The sequence below is a fragment of the Elephantulus edwardii genome, unplaced genomic scaffold (assembly GCF_000299155.1).
Source record: "Elephantulus edwardii isolate Elephantulus edwardi_28Jun2011 unplaced genomic scaffold, EleEdw1.0 scaffold00069, whole genome shotgun sequence".
In the NCBI taxonomy this organism is placed as follows: Eukaryota; Metazoa; Chordata; class Mammalia; order Macroscelidea; family Macroscelididae; genus Elephantulus; species Elephantulus edwardii.
The window spans coordinates 11,449,157-11,472,144 of NW_006399819.1; the positions used below are offsets into that span (position 1 = coordinate 11,449,157).

Consider the following 22,988-nt stretch of genomic DNA (forward strand, 5'->3'; position numbering starts at 1 on the left):
TAGGTATTCCATTGTGTGACTATACCACAGCTTCTCCATCCATTCATTTGTTGATGGACACTTATGTTGTTTCCAACTCTTTGCTATTGTGAACAAAGCAGTGATAAACATGGGCGTGCATATATCTGCTTGGGTGGCAGTTATGGTTCTTTAGGGTATATTCCCAGTAATGGAATTGCTGGGTCAATGGTATTTTTATTTGCAACTTTTTGAGAAAGTGCCATACAGCCTTCCATAGTGGTTGTACCATTTTACACTCTCACCAACAGTGAATAAGGGTTCCAGTTTCTTCTCAACCTCGCCAGCATTTGTTGTTTGCTGTTCTGTTAAATTTTGCTATTCTTACTGGGGTGAGATGATATCTTAGTTGTTTTGTATTTGTTCTTAATGAGTCTCAGAAGATTCAAATCAGTAAGGTAGGCCGGGAGGCTGGTCCTTGACTTCATTGTTAATTATCTAGGCAGGAGAACATGAAGAAGGGACTTTCATAAATTTTTTTGGCACACTGAGCATTTAGTGGACATGCTTAGTACCTTTGGTTACTTAGTTAGTGAGCTAATGCTGTTTCTCCAACAGGCCAGGAGACAATAAGTTTTCCATTCACCTTGCCTAGTAAAACTCAGCTTGTGTTCTTTATTGCAGGTAATTTGTCCTGAATGACTCTTAAGTAATTCAATTAACATTCCTTTCTTTGGGGGAAAGAAAACTTCTGCCCTATCATGCAATGTTTCAAGGACTGTTTTACGGCTTTTTGAGTTTCATATTTCTTTGTGTATTCTAAGCTCTTGATAAAGGTTTATTAATTTAGTTGGATTCAAGGAAGAAAGCACTGCAGTCTAGTTCATTATTTAGAATCTTCTTGTAGTGAAAGGCTTGTGCAATTAAGGAGTTACATTGTCAACACAGAATGTCCTATTTCTCCAATATAGGAAGAGAGTTCATAAGGGCATCACTTTCTCCATCTTCAAAGGCTGAGACTTTGGAAACACAGATGCTGGACCTACGGGCATTCCATTAGTACTGCACTTCTTTAGAAGAGAAAAGGGGCCTTACTGTTGCATTCTTTTAGGGGGAGAAAGACTGTGGCAACTAAGTGCTTGAGTGTAGAGCAGGGTTGATATAGCCCAGTCAGAGGGTTTGGTATTCAGGAAAACTCTCTGTTTGAAACTGGTCTAGGTCATAAACTACTTCTTTTCCTTTCAGAGTGGAATTCACTGGAGTCTAGTCTAGATTGTCATAGTACAAGCTAGTGATTTCCAAAGACGTTGATAATAAAAAAGACTAAACCTTTTGCTGTGGAGTTGATTCTTACAGTGACCCTACAAGACAGATCAGAATTGCCCCCAAATTTTCAAGGTTGTAAGTATTTAGGGAAGCAGACTCCTACAACTTTTTTCTGTAGGAGTTTCTGACCACTCACCTTTCAGTTAGAAGGCAAGTACTTTGACCACTGTCCCACCACAGCTGCTATATTATATAATTTAAAGTTTAGTATTCCTGTTGGGACTAGTCTCCCTCTGCAGGGATTTCCTTGCCCCTGGATCATACAAACAATACCAACACTCAACTGCTAACCAAAAGGTTGTAAGTTCAAGTCCACCCACAGACAACTTGGAAGAAAGACTTGGTGATCTATTCTAAAAAGATCAGCTACTGAAACTATATAGAGCACATTTCCACTCTACCACACAGATTATTGCCAGCAGTCAGAACTAATAGGATCACAACTGATTTCTGATTCCTTAGACTTGATTGTTCCTGGGGCTGTTGATAGTGAGGTGTACATCTCCCTCTTCCATCCAGCCCTTGCTTCAGGGCCTCCTGTTGGTGCTCCTGATGCATTCCTTTTGGCCATGTCTGGCAAGCACACAGGCTTTCCTTTCAGGAATGCCTTGTACCACTAGACACAAAGAAACAATTCAGAATGCATGCAGGCCTGCAGAAGCTCAAGGCACCAGAGATTTTCAGTAGAAGTGTCCCTTTCTCCCTGACCCCTTCCTCACATCTGCGGTTATTTGCTTTTGAAAAACCAAGTATAAACAAAGCACAAGGGATTTGATTTTCCTCTCAGACTTCCCAAATGTGAAATTTGGGGTTTCTCTGTTCTATATACCTACTCAAAACACTCCACACCCTCAACCCAAGGGCAATGGTTCTCAAAGTATAAGCGACTGCCCCAGGGCTCCTCGTTCATAACACAAGAAGGTATTTCCTTCTCACTGTGTGGACCCTAACCCAGAGGTTTCACAAGTACAGATTGTGAAAGAGTGGCTGTGAATCAAGGCAGTGGCATCTGAATCTACTAGCCATTTATTCTTCACTACTATGGATGGACAGTCTCTTTCCGTGCAATTAACTGTTTCTGAAAACCCACCAGAGGGTCAGCTATGGGTCAGTTCTGACTTTATGGTACACAACAACAACTATGTATGTACATAATAAAAAATACCAGTGTTGCTTGAGAATGCTTTTAATGTAGCAGTTAAGGAAAAAAGTAATTAAATTTTTATTTTAAGTATATATCATATTAATATTTTATACGGCAAATTGGGACATCTGCACAGACACTTCCACACGCCTAGCTGTAATGGCTATCTCTTGATGAGAAGCACTTGTGTGATGCCTGAGTTGCTGAACTAGCTGCCTTTTCAAATCACTTTTTTTTTACTTTTCAAACCATTTTTACCTCAAAAATCAACTAAGAGACAAACTTTGGTTTTGCACATTTGAGTATCTGGCAGGGACTTTCTTTAAAATAGATTGAGTCCGTCACTTGAAGGAAAAGAACTGACATCATTTGTTGCCAATGATAACATTTCAAGTCCCAGACTCACTGCTTACCAATAAATTATCTTAACTCTCTAAAATCTTACTTGAAAAGGCGGGATAGCAATGATACCCCAAAGGGCTGTTAAAAGAAGTAAATGAGATAACATTAAAAAGAACTTTCTGCATTATCTGGCATGTGTTAAATGCTGGATAAATGTGGGCTTCTGTTAAAAAACCATCAATTTATATTTTTAATTGAACCAAATATATGAGTCATTTCTGTATGGTTATCCTGATCTACAAGTACTTATCCTGATGTCTTCAAAAAAGGAAATTAATTCATAGGTAATGTAGTAATGAAGTGACAATGAAATAATAAGTTACTGAAATGTTAAATTTTAAGCAAAAATCTCATTTTTTTAGCTTTCCTGGGGAGGATGAGAAGGCAATAAGAGTAATGGTGTGGTAGTTAAAAATACACACAATGGCCAAAACACTGTTAAAGATAAGTACTAGAAACAGTTTCCAATAGTATCAGTGTCAAGGTACACAAAGGCCACTTGTGCCTCCAGTGTACTGAAAACTGGGTCATTGACAAATGTCTTGGTTATTATGCCATAAGCATTAGCCCTCACTTGTGAAGTCAAATGTCTTTCTATATGTAATACTTTGCACTAAAGCTTTAGACAGGAATTAATGGGAATTCAACTTAACTCACATTTTTGGGGAATAGGCTGGCAATGAAAAACAGAAGAGAAAAAAAGAAGTAAAAATAGACTGGATAATGATCAGCGAATAAAAAAAGAAAAATGTAGGCAGAAAAGCTTGTGATAAACTGTCGGGGACTGCTAATGGGACATAAAGAGGCTCTTTGAAGGCTATCTTTACATTTCTTAGTAAAGTTCCATTTTGAGCAGCTAAGGCATCTCATTCTTGTATATAAGGACTGGTTCCTGCATCCTGCATGTGAATAACTAAAGTCTATAGGACATTTAAAAAAATCCTTTTGATCATCTTTCTCTACCGTGTAAGGCTTCTTAATTGTCCTTTGGAAGGTATTTCTCTATAGACGGCTACAGAGCAGCTCTTTTCATGAACAAAGAAGCAAAATTCATATAATAGTCAAAGAGCTCGATTCTCCCTGCCACCTTTTCCTTTGCTCCAGACTATACATTTTCCCTGACAATTTCTGCTACTCAGATGGTGGACAGTACCATTAAGTGCCCCATTTATAACTGTTATTTTAAAAATGATAAAAAAATAGTACCAGCTTGAAGGCGGGGAAAGGTTGTACTTTGCTGTTGTTTATTCCCAGTGACAGGGTAGCAGTTACATGGAAAAAGGAGCATCTGATTGGACTCATCATTAACCTGAGCCCAGGCTGCATGGAGCAGGGACAGCAGCAACAACCTGCCTGCCAGTTCCAATCCAGGAATTCCAAGTGCGATTTTGGTTGTTATGGAAACTGACCACACTGTTTCTTAAAGAATTCATTATTCTGACAACGATTTGTTGCTCTAGTCATAGTGAGACTTCTGAATAAATAGTGCGGACAGAAGGACGGAGAGGGACAGAGGAGGAAGACTGGAACACCTTGGAAGCTAGAATTTAATCCTGATTTTAAAGCATGATTAGAGAAGACACTTCAAGGGAAAGGGCTAGTGAATGAATGCATGACCAAGAGAGAACAAAAAGGGTCGTGTTGCATGTGAAACAGAAGACTCACTTAAGACATATAGTAAGAAAAGAGGAAGAACCAAGAAGAAATCATTCTGTTCTTTAAAACTGTGACACAATGCTTCAAGAATACTAGTTTTCTCTTAAGACTGAAAGTGAGATTGTCCAATCAGACTCTACAATCCTTAGTTGCTCTGGCGGGACAGACCAGGTAGGCTCTAGTGGTTTGGGTTCTTGTGGATTTGATTTCATTTTCTTTAGTTAAATTTGATCTTGCATATAAGTACTTGATGGTCTCTTTTACAGTTAGCAGCTGATCTGGCTTGAGCTTCTCCAATGTTTCTTTCTACAGATATAATCAATCTAATCAAGTGAAGTCAATATGTATAGTCATTTGTGGTTTTTTTTTTAAATAAAAGGTATTTGCACTTGAATAAATCATTGATTATACAAAACTCTATCATTCTATCTCCAGCCTGATTACTGAAATCAAGTCTGAAACTTCTGGTTACTGGTCCTTCTTCTTTGTTCCCAATTTTTGCCTTCCAGTCATCAATTATTATCAATGAATCTTGATTGCATGTTCAATCGATTTCAGAAAGCAAAAGTAGGTACAAATCTTTTATTTCCTCCTCTTCGGTATAGTTGTTGGTGAATACATTTGAATCATAGCTGTACTACTAGGTCTTCTTTGTTTGTGTGTGGTTAGTATCCTGGTACTCAAAGCATTGTACACACAGCATAAAGTTGGATTTTATGAAGAAGAATGGCATCAGGATTAGAGGAAGACTCATCAACAACCTGCATTATGTAAGATAACACAGCATTGCTTGCTGAAAGTGAGAAGGACTTGAACTGCTTGCTGCAGAAGATTAGACTGCTGCCTAATATGGATTACACCTTAATATCAAGAAAACAAAAAGTACTCACCACTGGGTCAATAGGCAACATCATGATAGATGGAGAAGAAATTGACATTGCAACAATTTTGTATTGCTTGGATCCATAATTAATATTCTTGGTATTATTGTTGTTATGTTCCATCAAACCACCCATGACTCATGTTGTTGTTGTTGTTATGTGCTGTCGAGTCGCTTGCAACTCAGAGTGACCCTATGTACAACAGCCCTAAACTCTGCTCTGTCCTGTGCCAATTACACTGTCTCTGACACTCCCATCCCGATTATCCCAGTCACGAATCAATCCACCTCATAGAGGGCCTTCCCCTCCTGCACTGTCCTTTCACCCTCCCAAGCATGATGTTCTTCTCCAAGGGCCGGTCTCTCCTCACAACATGTCCAAAGTATGTTAGACAGAGCCTCAGAATCCTTGCCTCCAAGAAGCCACCCGGTTTAACCCTCTCCAGGATGGATCTGTTTGTTTTCCTAGCAATCCATGATATTCTCAATACTCTTCTCCAGCACCACCGCTCAAAGGCATCAATTCTCCTTCTATCGTCCTTGGTCATTGTCCAACTCTCTGATGCATAACAAGTGATTGCGAAGACCATGGCCTGTATCAGACGCACCTTAGCCTCCAGAGAGACACCATTGCTCTTCAGTACTTTGGAGAGGTCCCTAACAGCAGACTTTCCCCATGGCAATGCGCCTTTTAATTTCCTGGCTACTGGTGCCAAGAGTGATGACTGTGGAGCCAAGCAAACTAAAGCTGTGAACAATCTCAATCTCTTCACCATCCATCTTGATGCTGCCAATTGGTCCAGTGGTGAGAATCTTTGTCATCTTGACATTGAGCCTCAATCCATATTGGAGGCTGCAGTCCTCAAGATGCTAAAGAGTTTAATAGAAGATTTCAAAAGGCAGCATGGGATGACAAAGCAAAATATTACAATGAAATGTGCAAGGAGTTGGTGTCAGAAAATTAAAAGGGCAGAATTCGCTCAGCATTTCTTAAGCTCAAGGAACTGAAGAACAAATTCAAACCTCGAGTTGCTATAATTAAAGATGCTTTCGGCAGAATGTTAAATGATCCAGGAAGTACTAAAAAAAGATGGAAAGAATATACTGAATCACTGTATTGAAAGGAATTGGCAGACACAGAAGAATTTCATGAAACAACATATGAGCAAGAGCCTATGGTGATGAAAGAAGACGTTCAGGCTGCTTTAAGGAAATGGCAAAAAGTAAGGCCCCAGGAATAGATGGTATACCAATTGACATATTTCAGCTAACAGATGCTGCCCTGGATGTGCTCACCAAGTTGTGTCAAGAAATCTGGAGAACAACCACTTGGCCAACAGACTGGAAGAGATCTATATTTGTTCCCATCCCAAAGAAAGGTGACCCAACAGAGTGTGGCAACTATAGAACAATCTCATTGATTTCACATGCAAGCAAGATTTTACTGAAGATTATCCAAAAATGACTGGAACAGCATATCAGCAGAGAACTGCCAGAAGTCCAGGCTGGGTTTAGAAGCGGTCGTGGTACTAGGGATATTGTAGCTGATTTTAGATGACTCTTAGCTGAAAGTAGAGAATGTCAGAGGAATGTCTATCTGTGTTTCATTGATTATGCAAAGGCGTTTGACTGTGTGGATCATAACAAACTGTGACTGACTCTGAGAAGAATGGGAATCCCAGAACACTTGATCGTTCTAATGTGAAACCTGTACTTGGACCAGGAGGCAGTTGTCAGAACAGAGCAAGGGAACACTGCATGGTTCAAAATTGGGAAGGGCGTACACCAGGGATGCATCCTACCTCCATATCTTTTCAACCTGTATGAAGAACAGGTTATCCGGGAGGCTGGGCTCTATGAGGAGAAATGTGGGGTCAAGATTGGTGGACGATTTCTCAACAATCTGTGTTATGCAGATGACACAACCTATGACTCATAGTGACCCTATATTTAATAGCTCTGAACCCTGCCATATCCTGAGTCAGTCTTATTGACTCTGACACATCTAATCTAATTGCCCCAGCTACCATGTCAATCCATCTCATCTGGGGTTTTCCTCTCCTCAGTTGTCCCTTCACTCTTCTAAGTATGGTATCCTTCTCTAAGGACTGGTCCCTCCTGTCAACATGCCTAAAGTATATGAGATGGAGATTTAAAATTCTTGCTTCCAAGGAGAAACTTGGTTTTAGCTTCTCTAATTCAGGCCTGTTAGTTCTCTTGGAGGTCCAGCACCACAACTCAAAGGTATTGATTCTTCGTCTGTCATCTTTAGTCGTTGTCCATCTCTCTGACGTACAGCAAATAATAGTGAAGATCGTGGCCTGGGTCAGTTACACTTTAGGATCAAGATTGACATTATTGCTCTTTAGCACTTTGGAGAGGTCCCTGATAGCAGACTTTTCCATTGCAATTCACCTTTTGATTTCCTGACTGTCAGTGCCAAGAATGTTGATTGTGGAGCCAAGCAAGATGAAACTGTTAACAACCTCAATTTCTTGTCCCTCCATCATAGAGCTGCCAGTTGGCCCAGTGGTGACAATATTTGTTTCCTTGATGTTGAGCTTCAATTCATATTGAAGATTGCAGTCCTTGACCTTTTGCAACAAATGTTATGGCCTCAGTTTCTGCATAATGAAGGCTGTTGATGAGTCTTCCTCCAAATCTTATGTCACATTCCTCCTTATAAAGTCCAGCTTCCAAAATGATCTGTTCTGCATTTAGTATGAAAAGGTATGAAGACAGGACACATCCCTGACTCACTCTTTTCCTGATTTTTCACCATGCAGTGTTTCCTTGCTCTGTTCTGATGACTCCTCCTTGATCCAAGCATAGATTTCGCATGAGCACAATCAAGTGTTCTGGGATTCCCATTCTTCTCAGAGTCAGGCACAATTTATTGTGAACTACACAGTAAAATGCCTTTGCATAGTCAATTAAACACAAATAGACATTCCCCTGGTACTCTTTGCTATCAGCCAAGATTTACCTGACATTGACAATAATTTTTCTAGTGCCACAGCCTCTTCTAAACATAGCTTGTATATTCATGGTACTAGCAGTGAATAAATTAAGAGGTGTATTACCCTGGGAAAATCTACTGGCAAGGATGTCTCTAGAGTACTAAATAAGTCATCTTAAAGACCTGGCCCAAGCCATGGTCTTTTCATTTGCTTGATATGCATCTGAGAGGTGGACAATGACTAAGGATGACAGGAGAAGAATAGATGCCTTTGAGTTGTTGTGCTAGAGAAGAGTATTGAACATACTTTGTACTGCCAAGAGAACAAACCAGGCTGTCTTAGAAATCAGGTTGATCCCTGGAAGTAAGGATTATGAAGCTCCATCTCAAGGACTTTGGCAATGTTGTCAAGAGGGGCCAGTCCTTGGAGAAAAATGTCATGCTTAAAAGGGTGGAGAGGTACCTCAAGCGAGGAAGACCCTGGATGAGAGGAATGGACACAGTGACTGTGGCAGTGGGATCAGATGGTGAGGCTGCCTCAGGACTGGTTAACGTTCAGATCCATTTTTTAAAGGGAAGCTATGAGTCATGGACAAGTTGGTGGTACATAATAACAGTAACAATAACAGTAGTTCTGGGAGGGAGCTCTGGTAGCCTAGTGATAGAGAGTTGTTCTGCCAACCCAAAGGCAGATGATTCAAGTCTACCAGCTGCTTCAATACAGAAAGACGGACAATCTTTTCCCTTCACTCCCAATGCCATTTACAGCCTCTGACAACTTACTGTAAAATCACTTATGAGTTAGTTCTGACTAAGTGGAAATGAGTCTACAGTTAGAGGTTCTAGTAGATGCCAGGAAAATATCTGAAAATGGGAAAATCCAGTCTCAGGTACTATCAGCAAAGTCACTTTTATTTCACTGACATCGGTTGTCTCTCACATATTAAAATCCATCAAAATGGTTATGGGTCTGAGTTAGTTCACTCAGCGTAACTTAGTACTACAAGGATAAATATTGTATAAAACCATTATTGTAGAATGAGTATAAGGATCCAAGAGGGGTGGGAGAGGGTGGAAGCAGAGAGATGAGGATATGCAGGGGGAGGAGGAATTAATCATGAGGTTGTACAATTTGATTGGGGGTGGGGTGAGGGTCTTGGAAACATGGTATTTGAATTTTGTAAATAAACTAGTCTCTCAGAAATCTGAAGTATTTTTATAAGCTTCAGATGGCCTGAAATAATGCACACTAGAATATCATTCTGCCTTCTATCTATGAAGTATTTAGAACTGAGGCCTAACTGTCCAGCAAAGTGCAATAAATACCCCAGCAGAAGAGCAGCACTTCCCTCACATCACAGGAATGTTGGAGCTAGTTCTACTGGCCAAAATGTGAGCAGAAAGAGGAATGAAAGTTGTGATTTATTTAGTAAGTTTAAGTACAAAAAATTTGGATATCAGAAAACTTCTCAGATCTGCACTGGTTTGACACCAAGGCTCTTACACTGTACTATTTGACCTTTGGAAGGGCACAGAGCTGAGCTACTCTCTGTTTAGTTACACTGAATGGTTAGAAATGACATTTGAAAATACATTTCAAAATTCAACTATGTCTTCTATCCAATGGATAAATCTGAAAGAGTATTTCTAGAGACAGAAACAAAAATGGCAAAATATACTTACATTATTTTTAGAAAGCTTCTTTTACTACATTTTAAAACCAGACTGCTAAGTGATAAAATAATGTTTCCTGCTTTGAATTCCTAGACATCAAACTTAAAAGATCCCTCCTCTTAATTTGGTCCCTAATAAAAAAGTTACTAGGTCCCTAATAAAAAAGTTACAGACATCAACAATCTGTGTTATGCAGATGACGTAAGTGACATACTTTGGAAATGTTGCCATGCTAGACCAGTCCTTGGAGAAGGACATCATGTTTGGGAGAGTCGAGGGACAGTGCAGGAGAGGAAGACCCTCGATGAGATGGATCGATTCAGTCACTGAGTAATGGGGATAGGCATGTCAGAGACAATAAGATTGGCAAGGGATAGAGCAGGGTATAGGGCTTTTGTACATAGAGTCACTATGAGTCACAGGTGACTGGATGGCACACAACAACAACAACAATAAAAAAGTTATACAAAATATTTATTTCATTGTGCTTTCTCTGGATAAAAAATGAATTAATAAAACTTATGTTAGAAAAGGGAAATCTAGTAATCTGTAGTAAAGATGCTAAATGGAGAAAAGATTGAAACTGTCAATGAATTAATCTTACTTGGATCTACAATCAGCACTCTTGGTACCAGCCATCAGGAGACCAGGAGATGTATTGCATTGAGAAAGCCTGAAGTCAGGGAACTCTTCAAATTATTGAGGAACAAAGGTGTCAATTTGAAGACTAAGGCATGGTGGATCCAGGCCATGGTCTTTTTAATTATTTGCTATGCCTAAGAGAGCCTTGTATAGTCAATGAAACAGACATTCCTCTGGTACTCTCTGCTTTCAGCTAAGATCCATCTAACATTAGCTATAATATCCCTAGTACCACGGCCTCTTCTAAACCCAGCCCACACATTTGGCAGTTCTCTACTGATAAGTTGTTCGAGTAGTTTTTGGATAATTTTCAGCAGAATCTTGCTTGCGTGTGATATTAATGACATTGTTCAATAATTTCCACACTTGTTGGGTCACCTTTCTTTGGAATGAGGACAAATATAAATCTCTTCCAGTCAGCTGGCCATGTGGTTTTCCTCCAGATTTCTTGGCTTTTGACTGTGTGGATCACAATAAACTGTGACTAACTCTGAGAAGAATGGGAATCACAGAACACTTGATTGTACTTATGTGAAACCTATACTTGGACCAAGAGGCAGTCATCAGAACAGAGTAAGGAAATATTGCATGGTTTCAAAATTGGGAAGGGTGTCCACCAGTGATGTATTCTGTCTCCAAACCTTTTCAATCTATATGCAGAACAGATCATCTGGGATGCTGGGCTGTATGAAGAGGAAGGTGGCATCAGGATTGGAGGAAGAATCATCAACAACTTGCGTTATACAGATGCCACACCTTGTTTGCAGAAACTGAGGAGGACCTGAAGCACTTGCTGCACAGGGTCAGGGATTACAGCCTTCAATATGAATTGAAGCTCAACATCAAGGAAACATTCTCACCACTGCACCTATTAGAAGCAACATGATGGATGGTGAAGAGATTGAGATTGTTAACAGCTTTAGTTTGCTTGGCTTCACAATCAACATTATTGGTACCAGCAGCCAAGAAATCAAGAGACAAATTGCTGTCAGGGACATCTCCAGAGTACTGAAGAGCAAGGATGTCAGTCTGGAGACTAAGGTGTGCTTGATCCAGGTCATGGTTCAATTACTTGTTATGCATCAGAAAGGTGGACAATGACAAAGGATGACAGAAGAGAATTGATGCCTTTGGGCTAGCGTGTTGGAAAAGAGTATTGAAATACCATGGACTGTTAAGAGAACAAATAGGTTTGTCTTTCAGAGGGTGAAACCAGGCTACTCTTTGGAGGCAAGGATTCTGAAGCTTCATCTGACATACTTTGGGCATGTTTCAAGGAGAGACCAGTCCTTAGAGAGGGATATTATCCTTGGGAGGGTGGAGGGACAGCACAGAGTGGAAGACCCTCGCTGAGATGGACTGACTCAGTGACTGGAGTAGTGGGGGTTGGTGTGTTGGAGATGGTGGGGGTGGCTCAAAGCTGTTGTCCATTGAGTCGCTATGAGTCACAGGCAACTCGATGGCACATAACCACGATAACATTTGAGAGCTAGACAAATAATACGGATGACAGGAGAAGAATCAATGTCTTTGAGTTGTGGTGTTAGAGAAGAGTACTGAATATTCCATGACCTTCCAAAAAAATCAAGTAGATATGTCTTAGAGGAGGTCTAATTGTAGTGCTTCTTAGAGACAAAGCTAGTCAAACAGTTTGGACATATTGTTAGAAGGGCTATTCCTTGGAGAAAGACAACATGTTTGGAAAGTGCAAGGATCAGCAAAAGAGAAGACTCTCAATCAGTTGGATTGACATGGTGTCTGCAGCAGTGGGCTCAAGAGTGTCAGAGTTGATAAGGATGGCACCGGACAGAGAGGTCAGAGTTTAAATCTGTTGTTCATTGGGTCACAATGAGTCACTCTTGACCCTAACAACAACAATAAACATATACATATGTAACTATAAAAAGCAGAAACATGAAAATCACTCCCTCACTATAAGAAACTGAGAAATAAGTGTTGTATTCTAAGATCAAGCAATAAAGGTAAGCAAATGTACAGATATCATGGCATGGGTAGTGGGCACTTTCCCAGTGAAATACTGCTTTCTATCCTATAATTCAGATACCAACAAGTTTTAATGTATTAGAAAACAGGATAGATTGTTATATTTGTCAGTTGTTTGGAATCCATGGTAAGGTGGTTGCTGTTGCACACTGCCAAGTTAATCCCATGGAAGGAAACGACCCATCCTTCTCCTGTGGAGTAGCTGGTGGATTTGAACTGTGCCCCTTTGTGTTGGTAGTGTAATTTCTTACCGCTAAGCCACCGCCACCAGAGCTACCTAGAATAAGGTTACTGAGATATATTTGAACACACATTCAAAGACATATTTCATTTGAGTAAAAGATAAGCAAACAGAAAGTAGAAAGCCATCAAAACAGAAAAGGTATGTGTTTGATTTCAACATATGAGGTCCTCTTATGCATGGGATTATAAAGTACTTTATTATTGTAGAGCTAAACTCATATGCTTGATACCATACTTTATGCCATAAACATACAAAACAGAAGTGATGTAACACTGTATAAATAAAAGCTACCATCTAGAAGCTTAGGGAGTATTAATCTGACCAAAATGGGGTTGGGGGGAGGAATCTACAAAACAGAATGATAGACTCCCCCCCCCGAAGTTATTATTAGCAGTTACATTAGAAAATTAGAGGATTGTTACTCACCAATTATGAAAATAATTTTACACTTCCTCAAGTCTTCCATAAAACCTTTAAAATAAGAATAATTTAAAGTTATTGGCAAGAAAGACTTCACTAAAACCCTCGTTTTCCCTATGTATAAACCCAGATCTTGTATTTTCACTTGGTAAGAAGCCTGAATTTGAGTAAATGTTCTAACCGACCTTCCTGCAGACTGTTTGTATTTCCAGACCCTCACTGCCGCTGAGTCAATCCTGACTCAAAGCGACCCCACAGGACAGAGTCGAACAGCTTCATAGCCTTTGGTGGCATAGCCTGTGGGGATTATGATGTTAGCCAAAGGCTGCATTGTGTATTCCAGCTCACCACATGCTCCATGGGAGAAAAATGTGTGGTCTCAGAAGCCCAATGGAGGCACACTGGGAGTTGAAACTGACTCAATGGTAGTGACTTTAAGTTTTTGTTTTTAATCTTTATGGAAGCTAACTGTCTCAAATCTGGTGGGCTCAAACTGCCAACCTTTTATTTAGTAGCACAGCTCTGCACCCAGTGTACTGCCAAGGTTACTCATATTTCCAGGCAGAGAGAATTTATTTTCATTATAACACAGAGTAGTCTTCACAATTACTTGCTATGCATCAGAAAGCTGCACAATCACTTGGGACGACTAAAGGAGAATTGATGCCTTTGAGCAGTGGTGCTGGAGGAGTATTGAATATACACCGTGGACTGCTGAGAGAACAAACAAGTTAGTCCTAGAGAGGGTGAGACCAGGATGCTCCCTGGAGGCAAGGATTCTGAAGCTGACATATTTAGGGCATGTTGCAAGGAGGGACTAGTCCTTGCTGAGGGACATTATGCTTGGGAGGGTGGAGGGACAGTGCAAAAGAGGAAGACCCTCGATGAGATGGATTGATCCAGTGACTGGGGTAATGATAGTGGGTGTGTCAGAGACAATAAGGTTGGCTCAGGGTAGAGCAGGGTTCAAAGCTGTTGTACATAGGGTTGATATGAGCCACAAGGGATTTGATGGCATATAACAATAAGAACATCACTTTTAGGTAGTAAAACTGATAAATCATTAAACAATATGATTCACAAAGTAAGAAAGCTAATTTTTAAAAGAATTTTTCATTTTCTTAAGTGTCTCAATGTGTTACTTCAGATTTCTTTAAAAATTTTCCTTATTTCACTCTTATTATTGAGATCCTACACGGTAAAATGCTCATCAATTTGGTAGTTTTTATAGGTAACATTTTGTGACACTGATCACATTCTTTGAATAGTACAACCATTCTCATCCTAATTTTCTGGACTGTCTCTCCTTTTTTAACATAAATGAACTGTCCATTAAGGTTTATATCTGATCTTTCAAGCTGCTGTTGTCAATTAGACCCTATAACCAGAGACACATACTTTATTTTATTATGCATCATAGATAATAGTGATTTTCTTTTTTTATTAACAAATAAAATGTTATTGGCAACCCTGCATTGATTAAGATTATTGGCACCATTTCCCCCACTTTATGTCTCTGTATTAGATTTAGGTAATTCTTAAAATACTTAAAACTTATTTGTAACCCTATTACACACTTAATAGACTACCATAGTCTATTGTGTTTGCTTTGTATAATATAACACTTATATGTTCTGAAAAAAATTATGTGACTCATTTTATTTTGGTGGTTTATATGTAGACACCCACAGTATCTTGGATGTGTGCCTGTAGGTAGTTTTTAAAAGAGCCTAATTCCCACAGTAGATCTTTTCTTAATAGTTAAGCTAAACAATTGTTTGGTTTTAAGGAGAATTCAGGGATATTTTTGGTTTAAGGTTTAAAGACTATCTAAGGGCAATAGTTGCTGGACTTCATCCAATCTTCACGGCTCCAGGAAGTCTAGAGTCTATGAGAATTTAAAATTCTGTTCTGTACTTTATTATTTCATATATTTAACCTTTACTAATCTTCCTCATTGAAATGGACTATTTAAAACCAAGTAGAGAGCATGGAAGAGAATATATTTTCTTAATAATTTCTATTTACAGCAGATGATGCTATGCATTTCCTACTGAAGTTGATAATTTAATATTTCCTTTAAAACAAATGTAAAATAAAAGTAAAATCAGTGAGTCAATGTAAAGAAATAATATATATATACAGGTAGTACAAAAAATTAAAAATACTTAAACTTATTGTCACTAAATTAGAGCTAACCTGTAGCTGACCCTACAGTGGGTTTTCAGATGCTGTAAATTACTGAGGAGGAGACTGCCCAGTTTTTTTCCCTCCGAACATCTGGTGGATTAGAATCTCTGGCCTTTGGCTTGACAGCATAACTCCTTATCCAATCATGAAGGTGTCTAACAAAGATGGAATTTTGGGAACCATATTTTTTTTAAGGCAAAACAATGATTTATGTCAGGAATTTTAGGCAAAGTGCAAACCCCTCTGTGTTTGTGGTACCCTGAGTGATTTCCAATTGCCGTTCAGTGTGGAAGGAAACCTTGAAGAGTGGGTAGAAAACAGTAGTATTTATGATCCTCTTATCAACTGGCTTCCTTTAGGTAAGTGACTCCAGTTTCTCCATTTTTTGAAATTAACTATTTGGACGCAATGATCTCTAATGTCTCTCAAGTCAAATACCTATAATTCTGTGGTTCCAATTAATAAATGAGTCCACAGGAAGAATTGGCTCTTTGTTCCTTGGCCAAATTTATGATACCATTAACTCTTTCATGTGTCAGATAAATTCCTAAGGAAACCGTAATTTTAAGAGCCCTGGAGGTGAAGGGATGTCTCAACTCATTGCTGTCAAGTCAGAACCAACTTGAAGCTGACGCTTCAGTGGGTTTTAAAAAATTGCATAGAAGATCGTCCGTCTTTCTCCCTCAGAGCAGGTGGTGGATTGCAATGGGTTCCACCTTTTGGTTTATCAGTGCAACTCTTCACCCACTATGCCACCAGAGCTCCCTCTGGAGGGATGAATAGAGACGAAACTTAGGCTGTCAATGACTCTGTGAGCTCAGGATCTGTAAAATGCCAGTGGTTACTGCTTAAATCCAAAAGCAGAGGATCATCAAACTAAGCCCTAATGCCGTACAAACAAACAAACAAAAATTTTGAGAGAGCTCTAGAGACAGGAGAAACAACAGTCTACATAAATCTGAGTCAATCATTCTTGTTATGAAGTTATAGGTTTTCTACTTCTGAGGATCTTCTTATATGCACTCAAGTATCAACCAGCTATTAGCATGCCCCTGACTCAACTGGGCAGGAATCAGGCTTTTGCACTAGAAGTAGTTTTGGGAACATGAAGAGTGCAGTTGCAAGCTAGTTTAGGATCTGTTTAGGATCTGTGATGTTTCCAGTTGGAATATCTGGAAGCCATACAAGGAAGTGCTGCTCTCATCTAGCAAGCCGTCCCAAGTATCTGAGAGTGGTGGAAAGCTTAAGCAGTAGGTTCTAGTATGTAAGAGACTAGTTCTCAATTAAGTGAGATACATTTAAACTTTCATAATAGATTGAATAAATATGATCATTTTATGATGTTGGGAGAAATTCTGTATGAACTTTCAAAGCAAAAACTTTAGAATGCAAAGGTATTTGGTGTTTTATGTTAGAAACTTGCACTGTTGGGTAGTGCACTGCCTGCACTGGGCTGCTCTGAGGTTCTCTACAGAGCTTTCTAAATGGAAGGACACTAGAAGGGAGAAACAGAGCTGGGTGAGTCATTCCCCGAGTTCCTAGTCTAGATGGATCACTGGGTGGTTTTTCTGTTGTGAAAGCAGCTGCTTTTGGTCATTCTACAAGTGTGAGTTGACTTAAATGCTAGGTGGGTGTGATGACTTGGATGAGGTAGTAGATGGTTTCAATATTCCATCTTGGTGATAAACTTGCAAATTTTTCACTTAAACTAATAGAACTGTGACTCACACTACATATTTTATGTAGATGCTAACTACTTTGGAAAGTTAAATAATTATTTTGATGATTTCTTAGTTGAAATTGGAGATGGTCACAGAGTGCATCATTCTTGCATGAATTCACTCATAGCATAGTGAAAGGCTCAACTGAACAAAGAGAAAAAACTGGTCATGAAGAAGCAGAAATTGGGATGAAAGAGAAGTTTGGTATCTTTCACATAGAATTTCCTAAATAATTTTTTTTAAATTTAGGTTGTTTATTTTTCATTTCAATGAACATCTACAGAGATTTTGGGATTCCATTCATTCTTTGTTGCACCCTTCTCCCCGCACAAACCCCTCCCCCCCTCCCCCCCCATTTGCTAAAGCAAAAAAAAAACTCCCTCATTGGTACACAATCCCCCCCCCGCACCTCCCCAAACCCCACCCCCTAGCCCCAAATATAATCCACTCTACAACCCTCATTGCATACTCCTACGATAAAAATAATGCCCTAAAATATAATACTTTTAGACTATTCTCTCTCCCATAGATTTCAATGCCGTAAACATATTTCATCCAGTTTTTCTCAGTCTTACCCCCACAATTTCCTAAATAATTTTAACCAAACTGATGTTTCATTCCCATTAAACACTAGCTCATGGTGGCAAGGAGGCTCCCGAGAAGTTCTGACTCGACAACAGTGAGCTGAGTTCTGAGTTCAATCTAGTAAAGTAGTCATGATATTATTTTGTGATGATTATGTCCCATTCTTGTTTTAAAAAGATAGTTTAAAAACCATTAATGATATTACATTAATAAAATTTCATTAAAATTAAGTCTATAGATAGTTCTTAATGTTATCTAGAAGTTTCTGGTAAATGTAGACTACATTGACATTCCTGACCTGTGGGACTAGAGGGTCATTGCCCATTCCCTAGTGTGAAAGTTTCCTTTCATGAGGGTCAGCAATGTTCCATCTGCTTACAGTTTAGTAAGGGAGCTCTGGTGGTATAGCTGGTAGGAATGAGTACTGCTAAACCAAAGCCAGTGCCTGTCTGGTGGTTTAAATTCACTAGTGACAACATGGGAGAAAGATGGAAAGTCTCCTCCCATGTGATTTACAGCCTCTGAAAAATCACTGGGGGGTCAGATATGAATTAGTTCTGACTCAACAACAGTGAGTTGAGTTCTGAGTTCAATCTCGTAAGGTAGTCATGGTTATTATTATTTTGTGATGATTAGATTCCATTCTTGTTTTAAAAGGTGGCTTAAAAACATTAATGATACTACACTAATAAAATTTTGTGAAAATTAAGTCTGCAGAGAATTTTTAATGATGTGAGAACACGCTTATGTTGGAATATGCACAAAAATTTGAAAACAATTTCATATATTCATGTATTTTTCAACCATGTAGAAACACATGAAGAATTCACTGGAGTAAATATCCTAGAATATGAATTATGCTTTATAGGTTGTAGGGTTTGAGATAGTCTTTACTTTCTACTTTAAAAATATTTCCACAAGAATATGGGCTAATTCTATAAACAGGAAGAAGGAACCTGTGTTAAGCAGCCAATAATCCCTTAAAGAGTTGGGTCTGTGGTGATTATTTGCACTTGGCTAAGTGGCAGCTAAGTCAAGGCTCATGTTTGTGTGCCACTGCCCATGAATCACCATGATGTCATTCGGTGACTGTGATTTCCACCTCCTGCTATTGCCATTAACATCAAACAATAATTTATCTACCACCTCAGACTCATGGATCAATGCAGGATTAGAGGTGGGGTTATTTTAAAAGCCTACTCACTCAACTGTATGGGCTCTTAGTCAATTCCACAAATACATCTCTGTGGAGCGTAACTAGAACATTATTTCAGAGAGTTAATGTTACAAAGCACATACGTCAAAGTGCCTATGGCAACTGTACAACCTCTATTCACATAATCTCATCTATTTTCAGTTATTTATATAACTTTATTTATTGTAAAAATTTTTGCCAGACCTTTAACAGAGCAAATTTCCAAAGCAGCATAATTCTGATGTTTCTGGGATGATTTGTGCTCCAATTTTATATGTATGACTGCTGTATACTTGTAACAACTTTGCAGGAAAAGAGTTTTGTGATCTAATAAATTTGAAGAATGCTGAATGAAAGTTAAACAGCTCTCCAAACCACTTCATTAAGCCTGCTGAATGTGCTTACTTACATGAATCTTCTATGTTGTTGTTGTTGTTATGTGCAGTCAAGTCACCTGTGACTCACAGTGACTCTATGTACAACAGACCTAAACCCTGCTCTATCCTGTGCCAATCTTATTGTCTCTGACACATGTACCCCCACTACGTCAGTCACTGAATCAATCCATCTCAACGAGGGTCTTCCTCTTCTGTGCTGTCCCTCTACTCTTTCAAGCATGACATCTCTCTCCAAGGACTGGTTCCTCCTTGCAACAGAATCTTCTATAGAGGGTGGAAATGTTAGATGTTTTTCCAAACCCATGTGACCAGAGCACTGCCTTGTTACTTAATATTTCAGAAATAAGTGGGTAGAGTTGTTAAAGGAAAGATCTGAGGAGTTCTTAATTACTAAGAATAAAGTATGTTGTGCTGTGATATTATCATCTTTTAGTTGGTTTTTAATTTTTTTAAAAAGTGCTCAAAGCTACTGAAATGACAAATTTGTACTGAGCCAGTAAAGAAAACTTACCTCCTATATTGTCCTCTCCAAATACATTTAGCTGGTCATCACCCTGGTTATTTAAAAAGCAAAACAAAACAAAACAAAACATCATATTAGATTAGAATAATAACCAACAGCTATTGGGTGAAGCTCTGTTAGAATTAACACAATTAATCTTCCAAACAATTCTTAGAGGGAGGTTTTATTATTGTCCATGTTTTAAGATTAAGAAGCTAAAGAAGCTGAGTTGACCATAGCTAACTATTCGTGCGCGACAAAGTTCAATGTTTAAACCTGAGCCATCTGAATCCAGGGTCCATGCCCTTCTCAACTGATACAGTACTTGTGGTTGTCACCTATTTGTGGACACAGATCACAGGAGCCAAACCACCCTCAATATGAGCAACTCACTAACCGGTATAGTCACAGCTGTTTTCTGAACAAATGCACAGTTTATATCTGGAGTTGGTACAATCGAATGGATTAAGAAATTATGATACATTCATATGATGGAATACAACACAGCACACAGGAACAATAATTTTGTAAATCACTGCCAAACTTGGGCGGGACTGAAGAGCATTATGCTTATGTGAACTAAGTCCCATAAGGACAAATACTGTATAAGACCATTATTGTAGAATGTGCATGAGGATCCAAGGTGGGGAGGGAAGGAGCAGAGGGGTGAGGATGGGGGTAGATGGGTGGTTAATCATAGGGTCACACAATTTGATAGGTGGAGGGAGGGATGAGTAAAGGAAATGGAAATGATATGGTGTGAAAAAAAGTATTCAAACTTTGTAAGTAAACCAGTATATACTAAAAATTTTATTCAAATAAAAAGAAAAAAATCTGGAATTGGCAAATGTTTCTGTAAAGGGCCAGATGGTAAATATTTTCAGCATTTTCTTTTATTGCAACCACTTACCTCTACCATTGTGATGTAAAAGATCCACAGACAATACATACATAAAAAGAAGAGGCTATGTACCAGTGAAACTTTATTTCTAAAAGCAGGCAGCATGCAAATTTAACTCACAGGCTGCAATTTGCCAAACCATGAGCAAAAGCTTGAAACGATGGATATTGAAGTTACTATCTTTGATGTCTGGCTCTAAAATATTTTTTAATTAAAAAGATCCTTAATTTTCTTTACAGAATAGCCCATTGTGGTTGAAAAAAAATGCAGAAAAATGAGAAAAAGTTTACTCAGTCATAGTCATTGAGTCAGAACTGACTCAGAGCTGACCATCCAGTGGCTTTTCAGAGGCTGTAAATCACAGAGGAGGAGAAGTTCCATCTTTCTCCCATGGAGCAGCTGGCCGACTCAAACCAGCTGGCCTTAGATTGACAGCACAGCTCCCTTAGAAAAAAGATCTGCTGAGAATTCTCATTCCCACATATGTCTTTGTCCATTCTAATTCCCCCCCATCACTTCCTACAGGTAAACACTTATCTAAGTTTCTTTTCTGTTCTTCCAGACACACGAAAATCTACTTCCAGATATGTAGGCGTACCCTTGAATATAATGGTATTACCCAAGTGGAGCATAATGGTGTTATATACAAGGGCATGTTTATAAGAGATATGCTATTCTGTCATAACAGTGCTAATCTCCTTGCTTCTTCATGTACAAAAATACATACTGAAGAGCTTTCTATAGCAGTATAGAATTGTTGGACTGCACAGTATTGTATTGCGTGGATAGCACCATAATCTTTTGGGTTTTTTTTTTTAAGCTAGCTCTTTGTTGATGGAACCTTGAGTTTTTTTCTAGTCTTCGGCCATTTTAAAAAGGTGGTGTAATGAATAAATTTGTGTAAACATCATTTTAGGTACAGCTATGTCTGTAGAAAAAAAAATCCCAGCAGGAAGGCTGTGAGGACAGCAAGTAAATATGTTTATAATTTTGGTAGATTTTTGCTAAACTGCTCTTGATAGAGATTGTACTATTTTACAAGGACAGCTGCTGGCTTGAGCTTTACTTGAGCCTCCTGCCTCTAATTCACTGTGATTCAGCAGTTAGTTAAATGAGGCTGCCTGGTTGCATTAATGCTCCCTTGAGGTAAACTGCCATAAAAGCACTTTGTTTAAGGACAGAGCCTGGTCTTCCTTTTTTTAGGCCATACACCTTCAGGGTAACTTTACTGCTCATCTTCTTAGACTTGCCTGTGTATCTAGTCATTCTAGGTGAGACAAGTTTTTAATGGAGTTGTCATTTTAAGGGCACATTGACATTTAATGAACTAATTTCCATGCGTAGTGAAAGCATTCCTTAGTAAGCCCCTTCCTTTCCTTCTTGATATCATTGCATTTCAGACTTGAAAATATAGGGGTCATCTAAACCAGTGTGTCCATCTCCAGTTTACAGACAAGGAAACTGATATCTAAGGTAGTCATGTGAGAGGCACAAGGTTGTTATGTGTTTGATAAGGGCAATGGTACGACACCTTCTCCTACAGGTTCAGTCCCATCAGTGTACTTACTGTAGATGATGCTATTAGTGTCACGTTGCTCACCCGGCTAGAACATCATGCCCTGGCTGTAAGGCTTGTTCCCTGCCCCAAGCTAGCACTAGCTCTGTGGTATGAGATGTACTCAGAGCTATATAGCTAGGACCACATCCTTGTTTCTGTCCTTGCTCTGTTCTGTTTGTTTCTCTATCTTCCTTTTGCATTTCTTCCGTAATAAAATGCTAAGTTTGGGATCTATGTGTAGCAAAGAATATGTGTACCTAAAAATGCTACTGTATAGTTAGGAGCTCAGCATTTGCCTTAAAAGAATCATTTAAATATTTATGCTTTTTAAAGTTTTTTTCAATTATTATTTTTTATGTGTGTACCATCAAATCAGATCTGACAGGAGGCGATTGTTCCCCTTTCTTCAGCAGAGCATCTGGTGGATTTGAACCATGTACGTCTGGGGATTTTGCTATTTCCTTCAATAGATGGTACACCAATTGAAGTATTTCAGATAACAGATGTTGCCCTGGATGTGATCACCAAGTTGTGCCAAGAAATCTGGAGAACAACCTCTTGGCCAACTGACTGGAAGAGATCTATATTTGTTCCCATTCCAAAGAAAGGTGACCCAACTGAGTGTGGAA

The 22,988-nt window shown here is 39.0% G+C and overlaps 1 protein-coding gene across 1 annotated transcript in view; it reads right to left on the reverse strand.

Moving 5' to 3' along the window:
• AK5 (adenylate kinase 5) overlaps window positions 1-22,988 on the reverse strand; it is a 531,421-nt gene that overhangs the window by 119,131 nt on the left and 389,302 nt on the right. The window contains exons 9-10 of the mRNA XM_006888596.1: window positions 19,910-19,952; window positions 13,316-13,360 (exon numbers count right to left, since the gene is read on the reverse strand). Coding sequence (XP_006888658.1) covers window positions 13,316-13,360; window positions 19,910-19,952 — 88 coding nt within the window. The remainder of the gene's footprint in view (window positions 1-13,315; window positions 13,361-19,909; window positions 19,953-22,988) is intronic.